The sequence below is a fragment of the Beta vulgaris genome, chromosome 7 (assembly GCF_026745355.1).
Source record: "Beta vulgaris subsp. vulgaris cultivar EL10 chromosome 7, EL10.2, whole genome shotgun sequence".
In the NCBI taxonomy this organism is placed as follows: domain Eukaryota; kingdom Viridiplantae; phylum Streptophyta; class Magnoliopsida; order Caryophyllales; family Amaranthaceae; genus Beta; species Beta vulgaris.
In genome coordinates, this window is record NC_079208.1 from 1,777,570 (window position 1) to 1,794,479 (window position 16,910).

Here is a 16,910-nt window from a genome sequence, read left to right on the forward strand (position 1 = left end):
TGCATATGAAAGCTAGTATTACATATCAGAACTTTTCTTATTGTATGTCCAACCGAAATTAACATCAAATCATGTAGAAGTACTTATTTTATTTTTTTTGTTGAGGGGAATCATGTATCCTAAAAATTGAATCCAATGATGAATTTGATTTTCAAAAATTTCAGATAATTTTGCAGGCGAGAAAAGATGGCAAGAATCCTGGATAACACCAGGGTTTATGACCATATATAACTCACTACTTTGCAAGATTCTGTAATCAATCAACTAAGATCTATACTTTACATCTAAAGTCTAAACCCTAATAAACATATAGTTGACTTCTATGAAAGTTCAACATATCACACATTAAAAGATTGTAAGATGGTCTCTATCAGATGTAGATAAACTCTTGTTTGCGCAACTCATTTTTTCTTGTAAAAAAAATACTTAGCTAATTCAACATACTATATTTTTTTCTTGAAAGAAAAAACAGTAGTACCCAGGAAACTGCAAAGCCTGCAATAGAAATACTTCATTCCGTACAATTATATGAGACAATGGAAAAGGAAATTTGCTTACAACTTTTAGAAAATCCTCACTAATTAAGTAATTAGTAATTCCATCGTTCATTGTCACTACAACCAATTCTTAGCTTTCATTATCCCTATATAATAACCTGTTAATTACTAACTTTCTAAGATTATGTTCCATTGTCTACTACTTAATTTTACTTGTTCAAATTAGCTACAGGGGTCAACGTATAATATCAACAAACAACAATAAAGTATTTTGTGAGTCTATGAGAGCCAAATCAGGGTTCAAAACCATGATTTTTTTAACGGGAAGAAAAAATATCATTAAATAATAAATTATACGGCAAATATAATGGTAAATAAGATCTGAAAAAATTTAGTAAATTACAACAATTTTCACAATGAAAACAATTACGGTTAAGCATACTCGAGCATAACTCCAACTTTACTGTTCAAGCATGACGCAAGCAGTGTATTTTGTATCTTTTCAAGTGGAGACTTTCAGACCAAGTGACCTAGTAATAAGGAAAAAACCTTCTAACCTCAAGGTTGGGGCCCAAGTGGATCCCTACTAGGGGTTTTTGGGAGAGGGTTTCCTCTTACACCCTACACTCTCAAAATGTCTGCCTGCAAACCCAGACCGATTAACATGCGAGAGGTTACGATCTGACATGACCCTTCATCTTACCATAGGATCCTTAGTGGGGCCCCAAAAAAAGTAGAGACTTTCACAATCAAATTATATGGTAGTGACGAATTGTTGAAAAAACCTAAACCTAATGGATGCATATCATCTTCCAAATTATTAACACCATGAAAACAAGAAAACTCTAACAAAGATGAGAAGCAACCACCAAAGTGAGGGAGAAAAACTCTCACAAATGTAATGAACAAAACAAAAAGAAAGAGGTATAAAAGACAATAACCCTAAAACGAAGTAATAGGCCAAAAGGGTAAGAATAGTTTAATTTCTGAAGGAATTACAGTATTTTCGGCCGAGGAGGCTAAGAAAATTAGAAAACTTAGAAATATAGTTGGAGAGGGATAGGAGAAGAGGGGATTGAATTCAAAACCATGATTGTTTATTATAAATTGGTCTTTACATGATACGATCTGACCGAATAATTTTATTAATCTTTTCTTAATTTTGTAATTATGAACTATTAAGGATTTTTGAAAGATATTTAACTTATTTCCTTTTTCTTTTGAAATGGGCGGCTGTAACCATCACTTTTGTCGGCACTTGTTTAAGAGCCGACTACGTCTAGGCGCAGTGCTAGACATTGGACAAGGCCATGGCGGTTAAGGTATATAGATCTCGAGTGTCGTAACCGACTAGAGAGTTATACTTGACCCTTGCGTGTCCAAGTTGAGTACCCTACGAGATGGAACAAGGTCCGAGATGGGTACACGTAGTGAAACGTGCGAGTAAACCCGAGGATGGTTCCGGTAAGTATCGTGTGGTAGTGCGACGCACGGTGTTGATGGTTTCATCCGTTAAACCAGCGTCAAGGGATCCTTGGCATGACAGTCACACAAATATCCACGTTGTGGGATTATGGGAGACGGTTACCATATGTTGGTAACCGCCCAACTGTGATGGACTAAGTAGCTTGGTGACTTGGTGGCGGTTACCAAGGTTACGGCTAGCGTGGGGATCGTAGTGAGCGGTTATCATACGATGGTAACCGCCCGTCAGTTATTAAAGGGCGTGGTGACTTGGCGACGTATGCCTAGTGCTGACAATTAGTTTCTTATTCTAAGGAGCGGTTAAGGGAAGTTACCCTGAGTAGTGGATGGTTATAGTAACCACCCACGTTGTCCCATGTCTCCTGCTAGAAAGGGGGAGCGGTTATCAGGAGGTGACAGAGCACACTCCCACTCCACGGAAACGGTTACGCTGACATGGCGGGTAGTTTCATCTGACGATGAGCGATTGCGTCAATGTCATGGACGGTTACTCCCGACTTGGTGAGCGGTTACCCATGGGCAGTTATGACCGTGGCTTGGGACATTGGCGACAAGTGTAGCGGATACTTGTACGTCACTAAGCGAGCAGTTACTCGCGGCGGTTACTTGGTGTGTGTGAGAAGAGTGGGCGGTTGAGTAACCACCCCCGTCCCTCACCACTCTCCTTGAACTAAGGAGTCAATCAGCAAGTTAGTGGGAAGTTATCCCACGTTGGAAGAGGCACAGCATCAAGGACAAGTTAGTGGGTAGTTATCTATGCTAGCGGGTGGTTACCTGCTTATGTGGCTGAGCTGTAGCCACTCTATTGTATTATAAATAGAGAACTTGTTGTAGTCATTGGACAGAGTATTCTAAAAACACTTAGCCTTGTATTGAGTTCTCTCTCGAGAAATAAAAGTGCTCCTCCTCTTTTGTAGTCTCGGGTGATAGTTTGCAATCTGATTTACGTAATCCTAATATACAAAGTACGTGAGTGTTAAAGGGCTGGCCTAGATGGGGTCTAGGCGCCATCATGGGAACCTCTTGTTGCGTAAAAGGGGTAGTTCGAAAAAAATCCTGTGACAGCAGCTCAGGTGGTGAACTTTTCCGTCTTGTATGACAAAGCCTAGGGTTCAAATCTTACCCTCAAACATTTGCTTGAGATGTAAGGGGAGAGAGGGTTGGGATGTATGGCTTGTAATGTGGCTTTGAGTGGGGTCTGGTGCGAGGGCAGCCTAAAAGATTTATAATTACCTGTTAAAAATAAAAATAGAGTAAGAAGAAACATATCATGTTAACTAGGAAAATCCATAAGTTGAAGTCCCACATCGAAGAAAGACGAATAAGATGATTAACATACAATTTAGTGAGCTACTCTACTTATAGCTAGATTTTTGGATAAGGGTTTGTTCTCCCCAATTTATTTCCAGTTCAGCTCCATTCTTTTATAACCATTTTATTAAATATTATTATTATGTTGGTCTAATTTATTTTACTAATTACTCTTAATATTATTATTATTTATTTTTATATCATTATTATTAAGTATTATTATTATTATTAAGTATTATTATTATTAGTATTATTATTATTTCTATATATTATTTTGTTTATTATAGCTTTACTCATTATTATTACTATTATTATTATTAGGAGGAACATGGTTTAGGTCAAAAGCAAAAATAAACTCACGCTTTTAAACCCATAATCAATCAAATCGTGTTAAAACGATTTATGATGCAATTTTGCGCGGTCCGACCCAATCATTATTTTTATTACTAAATATTATTATATTATTAAAATAGTAATATTAATTTACTTCTTAGATATTATTGTTATTATATGTTCATCATCAAGTATTAATACAAATAATATAAAATGTTTATTATTAATTATCATTATTATCATTAATTATTATTATTATTATTAATTTATGATTATTAATATTATTTATAACTATCATTTATAATATTCAATACACTATTATTATTTATTATTATTACTTATCATTATAATAATTATTTAATATTCATATTATTATTGTTTAAATATTATTTATATATTTATTACATTCAATTCAATTCAGTTTAGTTCAATTCAATTCAATTCAGTTCAGCTCAGTTCAGTTCATTTCAGCTGTTTTATGCCGAAGAAAACATGCCCTAATCCCTGGTAGAATTATATGCGTCCAAATTCTTAATTGACATAAAAAAAAAACGAAAAACTCCAGCATAGTTTATGTTAACTAATTATAAGTAAATCCTTTATATTTTTTTTGGGAGATATAAGCATATAAAAGTATAACATAAGATAAAGTAGTACAGGATAGTGACAAGAAAAGAGAAGAAATATTATATTTTGGACAGTGTGGAATGTGGTCATGTGGATACCTTCTATCATCTTGGTGGTTTCCTTTGAATGGTATCTTTGAGAGTGTGGACATTTCTTGACAATTACTTGACGTACTATAATCTGCCTTAAAATATCATATACTCTATTTTCATCCAAAATTCATACTACGTCTTACCTGATATGGGTTTAACGCGTCTGCTAATTACAATTAGCAACATTAATTCCACAAGGTTAGATTTGGGACTTAGCTGCATATTAATATAAAATCGGATTATAAAATCATTATGGTTATGGTCCCCTCAAAACACCACAAATTTGTTTTCTGATTTCTGAAAGTTTCAATTGGAGGAGTATCTAAATCAACATATTGAAGAGAACAAGAGGGTATAAGAAAAGAGAGGGAGAAAGTAACTCTTATGGATCTTTGGACATATTTCACATTATACATCAAAATCAATACCAATATGGCAATATTACCTCAATCAATGTGGTCCATAATGTGGTGGTATGTGGAGCGTGATTAGAGAGCTAAGTGGGATATGTGCAATCTTACTCCAATCAAGACCAAAAGACTATTTGCAATTTCTACTAAACTAGTAGACTATGGCAAATCTCCAATCAAGTGGTATGATTTTCTTTATGGGTATTTACAAAGTCAAGTTATTTCATTTTGATTTGAAAATGCTTAATTTGGTCTCAGATTTTTTCTAAGTCGAGCCCATTTGTGAGAGCGTCTTTTACTATCATGATCTTAACAAATCTATCTACAATGGCGGAGCCAGCGGGTGCATGTGCATCCCCCAATTATCAAAAAAGTTATTCCGTAGAATAAGTCTTTAGCGCTCCACGTATCCTTTTGCGTTCCGCGCATGGTTACCGTGCCCCACGCACAATTGCAGCGTCCCACGCATAGGATTTACTACAAGATTTGGCCCAATAAACCCCGTACAGTCCACAGTTCCCTCCGTCCTTTATGTTTGGTATGAAGATATTGAAGAAAATACAAATTGTAATAGTACTCACCTTCGTTGAACATTACTTTTTACGGTTAGTTTTTCACGATTTATAAACCATGCATATTCTACAATTAATAGTTTTTGTAGTGTATATAGGTTATAGGATGCTCATGCCTAGCTAGTAGGAGATGTGAAAACCATAAAATAAGCCGACATACGCGCATGTTTGATTTTTGGCCGAAATTCAATTTTATGTGTCTGTAGTGGTGCACCCCTAAATTCAAAATCTCGACTTCGCCACTATTTATCTATCTAACATAAATCACTGACATCATCTTTCTACAAGTGTCACTCACACGAAAAAATTTCCTGTCAAAATTACTTAAAACATCATCTTTTTCCCATCAAAACTTTCACGTCAAAATTACTTATAACACTATATTTAAGGAAAGAATCGCTGAAAGATGTGCTTTCCTCTCTCATTTCTGAAAATCAAGGAGCCTTCATTTAAGGGAGTTTCATTGCTCACAATGTGATGATTTGCCAGGATTCAGTGAGGAGTTATGGTAGGAAAGATTGTACTCCTGGGTGCATTATAAAGATGGGTATGAAGAAGGCTTGTGGCTCTATAGATTGGAGGTTCTTGAATGATATATATGTTGTATGCTCTAAAGTTTCCTGAGAAGATAATTCTGTTGATAATGGAATGTGTGAGCTCTCCTAGGTTCACTATTTTGAATAATGGTAAGTGTTGTGGATTTTTTTTGGAGGAAAAAGGGGTTTGAGATAGGAAGACCCTATATGTCTCCCCTTCTGTTTGTTGTTTGCATGGAGTACCTTATTAGGACTCTGAAAGTAGTAGGAGAGAGGGATCAGTTCAAATTCCATCCAAGGTGTGTTAGAATTAAGCTTGACCACCTATGTTTTGCAGATGAGGTGATTTTGTGTAGCAAGCACTAGTGGAAAAAACCCCCACCTGATGCGGTCAAAACTAGCCTTTCAGATGCGGCTTTGGTCCGCATCAGGTGGGGTCGCAGCAGCTCTATAACAAATTCTGATGCGGTCCAAAACCGCATCAGAAACCATAATCTGATGCGGTTTATGAGGAAAATCGCATCAGATTATGGGAACAATCTGATGCGGTTTTACATTAGAACCACATCAGAATTAGTGAATTGATGTCTAAAAAAAATGCAGACCTGCAAGCTGCAGGTCTGCACTATGCCACATCCAATTTTTTTTTCCTTTTAAAGGGAATGCCACATCCAATTTTATAAAGCAGTGTCAACTATAGAAAAAATATATATATATATACACACCAAAATTGTACAAAATTATCATACCAAAATTACAAAATATATACCAAAATTTACAGTTCAACAATGGAAAAAACAAAAATTACAAAAAAAAAAAACATATCTAACTAAACAATAAAAACAAAAAAATGTATTTAAAACAACTAAAAAATCAGATCTAACGAAAAAAAAATGAAAAAACGTATATAAAGTGAACGAAAATTACAAAAAAAAAGAACTAGATCTAACTAAAATTATAAACTACATAAAATTGAACTCATAAAAAGAAAACTATCATTGAAATGCTAAATTCGACAAAAAAAAAACCCTAAATGTTACTAAAACACCTGCCGAAAATGACGAAAATAGAGGAGATGCATCTCACTTCACTTGCGCATCTTCGTTCGCGAAAAATGAAAGAAGACTAGATCTGGGCGTCTTCGTTCGCGAAAAATGAAAGAAGACTAGATCTGGGCGTCTTCACTTGCGCATCTTCGTTCGTGGGTGGTGGTCGGCGTCGTTGAAGTCGTTGGTGGCGTTGGCAATTGTGTTTGAGAACGACAGAGGACAAGAGAACGAGAGGGAAGAGACGACGAAGAATTGTCGGAGACGACGACAAAGAATTGTCGAAGACGACGACGAAGAAACGAAGTGAGAGGAGAGGATGCAAGAGGAAGTGAGATTGGGAGGTTTGAGAGAGGAAGGAGGATGGGATTAGAGTTCATAAGAGAGGAGAGAGGGAAGAGGATGAAAGAAGACTGAAATGGGATGGTCAAGGTTGGTGGGTCGCGTGTTTCTTTTTGATGGCATGAAATGGGCTCAAGAAAAATGGGCCACACAAAATAAAATCTGGGCCACATTTATTGGGGCCCTTATGTTGACTAATTTTTTGATGCGGTCCAATAAACCGCATCAGATTTTTTAAAAACTGCAGCGGTTTTTTTAATCTGATGCGGTTCACAACAGGACCGCATCAGATGTTATTGCCAACTTTCCTTCTCATTTTTTGGTTGCTTTTCGGAACCGGTTTTATAATGTTTTTCCCACTAGTGAAAGGAGATTTTGTGTCTGTTTATACTATGTTGCAGGGTTTTAAACATTTTTCATAAGCCTCCAGTTTGGAGGTACATAAACATAAATCTGAGATATATACTTCAGGCATGAGGAGGGGTGAAATTCAAAGAATTATTGATGCTTCAGGTTTCAAGTTGGGGTCATATGCCTTTTAAGTACCTAGGGTTAAATATCTGCTTCAAAAGGATTGTTGTGAAAGAGTGTATGCAACTGGTGAAAAAAATGTCTACTAGAATAAGAAGTTGGTGCTCCAGGAAGCTTTCTTATCAAGGTAGATTGTTGTTGGTTAATTCAGTGTTGATGAGTATCCATATTTACTGGGCTCAAACTTTTATCTTGCCTAGGAAGTTCCTTAAAGAGATTGAGTTGATGTCTAGAGCCTACTTATGGACTGGGGAGTATTATAATGGTAAGGTTGGTTATGTTGCTTGGTCAAATGTGTGCCTTCCTAAGCAGGCTAGGGGTTTAGGCATTAGTCAAGTTCAACAATGAAATATTGCTGCTCTTGGAAAATATATTTGGGCCATTGCTGTGAAGAAAGATAATATGTGGATAAAGTGAATATATCAATGAGATTTATTTCAAGGAGGCTAATTGATGGAAGTTTCATTCTTCACCAGGGAGTAGCTGGTATTAGAAGAATAAGTAAAGGGTAAGCTGCAAAGTGTAATGACAGAAGATCAACTTGTGCAGATGAATTCTTACTCAATTCAAATGTTATATCAGCTGTTGGTGGGAGATCATGATCGAGTTTATTGGGACAAATATGTTTGGAACAGATTGTTATAATTCCTAAACATAGGTTTTTTGCTTGGATTGTCATGAAGTAGAGGCTCTAGACTATAGCTAAGCTGCATACTCTAGACTATAGCTAAGCTGCATAGAATTGGTATAAGTGAGAATCCTAACTGTTTAATTTGTGATTCAGATGAGGAAACAGAGGATCATTTGATGTTTAATTGCTGCTTTAGTCTTGCTGTTTTGAAGAAGGTTAAAATGTATGTGGTTGGATATGGGTTCGATGCATACTACTGATCTAGGTTTGGTTTAATGGATTGCACATTGTGGTAAACCCAGAATGCATAATTAAGGAGATTATGGTTGCAACTGTTAGTTCAGTGATCTATCATGTTTGGTGGGTTAGGAATCATGTTTTTTGGCACCAAAAAGTTATATAGGTCGATACAATAGTTCACATATACAAAAGTGCATTATAGATAGATGTTATAGTGTTGCTCCTAAGAAGATGTCTAGAAACACTCATAATTGGCTGAGAGCCTAAGACAGAAGTCTTTGCAAATTTCTACTTAGTGTGTTGTGCTTGCTTGGGTTCGAGAGGATCCAACCTACTTGGTTCATCTCTTCCTTACTTTAAGCTAGGTTGTAAATGTTTGGAGCTTTAATATAATAATAAACTCACAAGTTCATTAATCTAGTCCTTATACCTTCTCTCTACTTCTCTTCTAATTTGTCACAAAGTATTGGGGCTGTTCCCAGTTTGGTGTGGTGTGAACTCGAGACATAAGTTACATAACCCAAACCACAACCCATCACAATCACGTTAACTCCTTGTATAATAGTGCGACTTCTGAGATGATTATGGAAACTACCATATCAATAAAATTAGGTCAATCAAGTTTTGAGATAATTTTGGATCTACGTGACACCAACTTGGCTTGATTTCACCCGGAGTTGTATTCTTAACGCGATCCAATATCAACCCAATTTGTTATTCATATGTATTTATGTGGTTAAGATTATGTAATTCAGTTGAAAGTAGTTATGAGATCTTATTGTAATAATTTGGGATTCTTCTTAATTGGAAGAATTGTTGTAATTCTTATGTATTTATGGTTTTCTTTTTACAAGTCCGTGATTGTTTAAGGTTGTTAGTTTTTATAGATTGAAAGTTAATTGTGAGTTATGATTGCTAAAGAGCGGGTTGTAACATAATAAGACTATGTTACTTCACCTTATTTCAAGAACTTGCTACTTCTTGTTACTTAGAATATATTAGACCAAAAAAATTCATATTAGACCAGGTCTGGCATTTTTAATTTCACTTACTAATTAATTCAAAATATATTTAGTTTCACATTATTAGGAAAAAATTTAATAATTGGTTATTTAAAAACCATATGTTCAGATGTTCCAACAATAATCCCACATCAGTACATTTTTCCTCATAGATTGACATATAAAATATCGTTAAAGTTGAGTTAGACTGCTAGACCAGAAAAAAAAAATCTAAACCAGATTATAAAAAGATTTAGACAATATCACTTTCTTCAGGTAAAGAGAATATCTTCTAACTTCACCTAATAAACTCTGTTCAACTCAATTATGATCTTATGCGAACTTTACTTGAATCCGAAAAAACTTGTCCCAAATATAAGTCGACTTAACCCAATTTCAAACTTGATATAATCTAGACCCTACAGAAACCTCAGAATGAAAACATAGTAACTTTTGATGACTTAATCCCAAATAATCTATTTCAAACCTCCAATTGACGAAACAAGCACAATACTTCAAGATACTCTAAACTAGAATGACCTAAATATGACCCCTAATTGAGCAAAGCTTAGATGGTGCTCACGCTAGGTTATAGGTGTACACATGTACATGAATAACAAACAAAATGAATATATGTACATGAATAACAAGTCAAATGAACATATGTACATTTCTTGTTCGTAGGGATGGCAATGGGTCCAGGACCTTACCCAGGCCCTATCCTAAAATTAGGGTATGAGTCTTAATTTTTTGGAGCCTATGAGTATGGATATAGTATGGGTCCTGGTACTATCGGGTAAGGGTCCACTCTTCAAATACCCAAACCCTACCCATGGACCAACACCGATCAAAATATATATAAACATATCCTTCCAGTAAAACTAAAACTCTCCCTCACCCAGGAACCCTAGCCGCAAATCGCAATCACGTCTCATCTTTCACTTTACTCCCACTCTCTTAGTCTCTAACTATCACAGTATCACTCTCTCGCTCTACTCTCACTCTCTTTCTCTACTCCCATTCTCTCATTATCACAACGTCACTCTCTTTATTTATATTTTGATGTATGAGAATTTTGGGATGTGCAAAAATTATGTATTGCTATGTAATGTGAATATGTGATATTATGTAAGCTAATTGCAAAATTAATATATAGAATTGTGGTTAACGATTTTATATACACGTGAAAATGTAAGCGAATTTTTTGAGGGTACCCAATTTTAGACCCTACCCATACCCTATTGGACCCTACCGGTATGGATAAGGGTCCTAAATTTTTTTACCTATGGGTACAGGTAGGGTATGGGTCTACATCCAAAAATTAGGGTATGAATACGGATCTAGCCTTAATACCTTATCCAGACCCTACCCATTGTCATCTCTACTAGTTGGTACACGTTCATTGGTATCGTTCTGTGTGTACATAATCTAGTCCTTTGACCTTCATATTCATTGTGAGTATGGTTCTCTTTTTACGAACGTGTGTATATACTAGTTTGGATTAATTGACATATCTAGCTCGAACAAGACTACCATCGTCCACGCTAGTAGCCTAGTATGCTACAACTCCATATACTACTCTTGACTCTTCTCTTTGCACCCCAAAAAACAAGAACTACTATTTCCCTCTTTGGAGCATATAGTGCATATGTCACCATCTATAAATCTTATAAAGCTTGACGACCCAAGACAAGTACTAAAATTCGTATCGTATCCAAATAATATCAACATTAATTCCAGCTCACCGTCCACAGTTTCGCTTTGTATGACTATATATATATATACCCTTCATTCTCTGTTTTTCTCCAAGACTTCAACTTTCATTAATTTAAAAACCTCAAATTTTCTCTCTTTTTCCAACAATTCCCATAATAAGTTTCTTCAAAAATTCTCTATTTTACTCCTATTTTTGCTAAAATGGTAGATTACATAACCAAAGCTGAAGAATGCAATAATAAAGCTGAGAATTTAATCAATGGTTGGGGATTTTCAAAATTTGATGATGCTGCTGAATTTCATCACAAAGCTGCTAATTCCTTTAAAATTGCCAAATCATGTAAATATTTATCTTCTCTTCTCAAATTTGTTGGGTTATTTTTGTTAATCATGTTTATATATCTTTCTTTAACTGTGAATTATTCATAACTTATGCATTATTTGGATGCTAAATATTGCAAAATTCAAGCTTTATTTTTTGTGGGATTTCTCATTTCTGCAGAATTTATAGTTCAAATTATATTTCTGATTTACCTCTTTGTTGCTTCTTATGTGGGAACATGTTGGGTATCATCCAAAAAACAAAAAAACTGCAGGGTTTACAGTTTACTGTAGAATTAGACTTGTTAATTTGTTTTGACAAAAATTGGAAAGAACAAAGAATATTCTGTACAAGAAAAAAAGACATTAAATTAAATTATAGAAATGTTTATTACTATATTACTTAAGGTGTACGAATTTTTAAATTAGTCTACTTACTGATGGCAATGTTTAGCAATATATTGAAATGTCATAATCATAATTTTCATTATTTTTCCCTCCAAATTTCAAGTTTGATAATGATAATCAATAATGATAATATTAATTATAGCAGTACACTAATAGTCTAAGACTCAGTACATTTAGTGTATAAGTATCAATATGAAAATATCATTCTTGAATATTTTATTTACTAATGTTGTGTTGCCAAGAATTAGTAGCCTTTTGTGCAAATTAATCTGTGTCTAGATTATCTGTTGTATTAAATGTTGAATTTTCTTTTAATGTGACATGATGATTGATCAGGGGAACAAGCTGGATGTGCCTACATTAAGTTGGCAGAGTGTCACTTGAAGGTGCATATTTCATCTTCAACATTATGTTCTTGTTTAGCTCTTTCAGTTGTGTATGTTATGCTGATCTAATATACTGTCACTATATCGTAAAATTTCAGACGGGTAGCATTCATGAAGCTGCTACTGCTTATGTAGATGCCGCGAACTGTTATAAGAAGATTTCTCCAATGCGTAAGTGTTTGCTTGATTTACATTCACTGACTAACTAGTGGCTGGATAGCTTATGCTTCCATTTATTCTTCTCATTTAAGTGTGTGCTGCATTGTCGGATTTCATTTGGAGGCTTGTTGTTTCCATTAGGAACTTATTGTAGCTTATTTTGGCTCCGCTCTCCTCAACTAATTTAAGATCTAATAAGTTAAGTTAAGATAGGTTCATGTCGGGAAACATTTAAGTTCAGGAAAAATAAGGCTACCCAATTTCGATTCATAATACAAGTATAGGGCAAATAAGTATACATAATTGAAAAGAGCGCACCCTTAGTAGTCAATTGTACTTGGGTAGTCCATCGTTGAACTTATTAGAAACTATGTGAACTTCTTTGATTTGAAACTTATTCTTTCTAGGTCAAAAGCAGAAAGCCGGAGTCATAGTGATATTCCCTTATAGTTGTTCTTGCTCTCTTGTCATAAGACTTAAGTTTAGTACCGTGCTCTGCTGACATTATTGCAGAAAGATATTGTTATACCAGTAATTTTTCTACCTGCTGCATATAATATATATGATTTCTTTTTGATCGTCACATTGACTCTTCCGCTTATTAACAGAGGCTATATCATGTCTAGAGCAAGCTGTGAATCTTTTCTCTAGTATTGGGAGATTTAGCTCGGCTGCAAGATATTGCAAGGTAAAGTCTGACTTGTTCTGTAAGAGTTACGGCAGTTGAGTCTCAATTACAAAGCACACTGACATTATTGAAAATTCGGTTTGTTGTCATTCAGGAAGTAGGTGAACTATATGAGCAGCTGCGCGATGTTCAGGAGGCTATCAAATCTTTTGAGCGGGCTGCTGAGTTTTTTGAAGGTGAAACAGCAGCAACATCTGCAAGTCATTGCAAGCAAAAAGTTGCTCAATATTCTGCTCATTTGAAACAGTATGTTCTATACTTAGTTGTTGCAAACTTGTAATGGATATAATAATGAACACATTCTTAGCCATGTTAGATGAACATAGAAAAGTTAGGGTATGTTCTTCAGCTTAAGATATCTCAACTGAATATATGACACCTGATTGGATTTTATCAGCTCTAGTTTGACCTTATATTTACGCCTTATTGGACCTTTGAAGAGAACGCATCCTTAGGCATATCTTTCTACGGAAGTGTCAGCTTTATAAGGGGGAAAACATTTTTTTTCTTACGTATTTTAGTTGAAACCATCAACAGCAGATACTCATATATTGCATACTTTTACAGGTATACGAAAGCAATAGAGGTACTTGAAGAAGTAGCACGGGAAGCTATTAGCAGCAATTTGCTACGGTATGGGGTAAGAGGACATCTACTGAACGCTGGTATCTGCCATCTCTGTAAAAGGGATCTTGTTGCAGTGACCAATGCATTAGAACGATATCAGGTTTTTAGTTAAATCCTCTCTAGTGGTAGTGTTATTTGTTATGAATTATCTTTATTAGCCTAGATCCACAGCATTGTTTTTTACATGTATGCAGGCTTGGGATCCCACTTTCTCAAGAACTCGTGAATATGAGCTTTTATCTGTGAGTAATTAGATGCCTTGTTATGTTACTTATACTTTCTTTTTTTTCCTGTAAGTCCTCTATAACCTTATCTTATACTCAACCCAATTGGTTTAACTCTTAGACCCTGGTTTATTTAAAATTGTCAGGATCTGGTGGCAGCATGTGACGAGGAAGACGTTGAAAAGTTTACTGACGTTCTGAAGGAGTACGATAGCTTAAGCCCTCTGGTATCCATCTAGTTCCTCATCCCTCATTTCGATCGTTTTCTTCTCTTTTTAAATTGTAAGGTTACCTTAAGGATCTATTGAAACCTATGTCACTCGAACTTTTTATTTAAACACTCTGACATCAATACGACATTACTAACAAAGTAACAATTCATTTTTGTTCAAAACCATGGAAAATTTTCATAAAATAGTTGTGTCAGATACTTAGACACATACTTGAAACCGACACAAGTACCAAAGTCCGAGCACCATAGTTCATAAAAACCAGCAAGCTTATTGTTGCTTTCGCTGCACCAATGATAACAGATGATTGCTTATATACAGTATTTCTACTATGAATATATGATTTCACTTTCATCTACTTGAAAGAACTGTTATAACACTTGTAAGCAACATCTTTATGTGTAGGATTCATGGAAAACCATTTTGCTGCTAAGAATTAAAGAGGATCTGAAGGCCAAGAAGCAAGATGTGGATCTAAGCTGAATTTTTCTATCAAAACAAATTTGAGGCCAAGTTGAAAATTGCTAGTTTCATAGTGTTTATACTATTGTTATATTCATATTTGTATGATTGATGAGACCCCCCCCCCCTAATGCAAAGGAAGTTTGGGTCTCCTAGTGCTTAGGCAGAGTTGTAATACTATGACCTTATTCATTTATGTAAAGCATTTGTTGGAAATAGAAATAATGGAAACAAGTTGTTTTCTACTGATCCCATGTTACTGTCAAATTTTAGAGCTAAGCACTTTATGATCAGCACTCTAAATTTGGGGGTGTAGCAATTAGAATATTGTCCCTAGACGAATCAACAAGATCACCCATGACTTATTTTTTCTTACCCATAAATCGCAAATAATAATAATCACGTGGCTATGTCATTTACAACCTCGGCGTATTTCGGATGCTTGAAGGCCCCGCTGACCCGAAGTGATTTAGAAAGATTCTTCTTTATCGATGGTGATCGGTCATGGTATCCATAGCGTTGCTTCTTTTTTGGCCAAACCCGGATTTCGTTTTGCTTTTTCTGGTCGTCAAGCCTGATCGACTCGACTCTTTTCCCGGCCGGGGTATTGGAGCAAAAAGGCGTCTTGCAACATAGGGTCCTTGAGCTCATGCTCCATCAAGAGAATTTTACCTTGAGCTCATGCTCCATAATCAAAATACTATTGGAAAGGAGGCATACGAGTTCCTTCAAGATAAGGTGGAGCCATTTAGTGACCCAAAGGTCGCTGCTTGGAGGGATCAAATGTCCCAAACCCTCGACATCTTTACTGAGCAGCTGGTAGATATACAAAATTTACCAGGAATTCTTCGGGAGTTTATGAAAATTTGTGATTAGTGTCAAAAGTCGAAGTGTAGCCATTAAATGGATAGGGAGGTGGTAATAAATTGAGTGATGTGTTCTATATAATATATTATCATTTTGCAAACGGTATTAGGTTTCTACACTAGTTTTCATGCCCGAGTTATGCCTCGGGTAATTATAATTTCATTTATTAATATTTCACTTCAAAATCATGACAGTAAACATTACTTGACTTATTGGTTAAGACTTGACTATTATAAACTTAAAGTCATGGGATCAAATCTTATAACATGAGGGATTATGCCACGTGACACAATTCCTTATTTAGAAAAGTCTTTTAATATATTTGTATATGGAATGTTTCTTTTCTTTATGATCAATGAATATTAGTTTTTGGAGAGTCGTCTAAAAAAGCAGACCAAGTTTCTAGCCACAGCAAGAAAATACTGACATATAGATATATTTTCTTCTCATTCAAATTGGGTCATCCTTCCCTCGAGACCCCAAAGCCCACTACAAAAGCAGCCCAAGAGGGAAAAAATTGTTTGGTAAGGCCCTAGAGAAGTTCCTTGTACAAACAAATGTATATTAAAATTGCTTATAGAGATTAGAGCATAGGTAAATCCAAATGTAACCCTTTTTCTTAAAATTCTAACCAAGTTTATAGGTCCAGTCCAATTTTAAAGATAAAAAGCGTAGTTTTTGCATCTTCATTTATGAGAAAAAAATGAGGCTCGTATTACTAAAAGACAAGAGTTCAAAAGCAAGCTAAGACATGTTCTCCCCCAGTTAATTTTCGGTTCAGTTCAGTTCAGCTCTGGACATACTTTTACTCTCACATACCACTATTCATTTCAGTTCATTTTAGGTCAGTTCAATTCAGTTAAGTTCAATTCAGTTTAGTTGTTTTATGCCGAAGAGAACAGACCCTCAATATTAAACAAATACCAACAATTATTTTTGTTAAATCTTTAAACAGAGACCTATCTTAATGTATTTTTGACACATTTTATTTTCTACAAATTTAAAGATTAACTTTTTCTTTTATAATTGTGATTTTAAGTTGAAGAAAATTTTGCACCCCCATTTGGTTTTTTTTTTTTAATGAATCCACTACTATAGAGTCAAAGACAGCAAAACCAAGAATATCCTTTGAAAAATAACATTTTCCTAGTTGCAACTCTTGATTTAA

At 35.1% G+C, this 16,910-nt stretch overlaps 1 protein-coding gene across 1 annotated transcript; it reads left to right on the plus strand.

Moving 5' to 3' along the window:
* The first annotated feature begins 11,452 nt into the window (after positions 1-11,452).
* On the plus strand, positions 11,453-15,116 carry LOC104898224 (alpha-soluble NSF attachment protein 2). Its single transcript, XM_010685271.4, has 9 exons — positions 11,453-11,710; positions 12,436-12,485; positions 12,584-12,656; positions 13,253-13,332; positions 13,427-13,578; positions 13,900-14,059; positions 14,154-14,201; positions 14,330-14,410; positions 14,819-15,116. Exons 1-9 carry the CDS (start codon positions 11,572-11,574, stop codon positions 14,894-14,896), a joined length of 861 nt encoding a protein of 286 aa, XP_010683573.2. The 5' UTR covers positions 11,453-11,571; the 3' UTR covers positions 14,897-15,116.
* Positions 15,117-16,910: the final 1,794 nt, after the last annotated feature.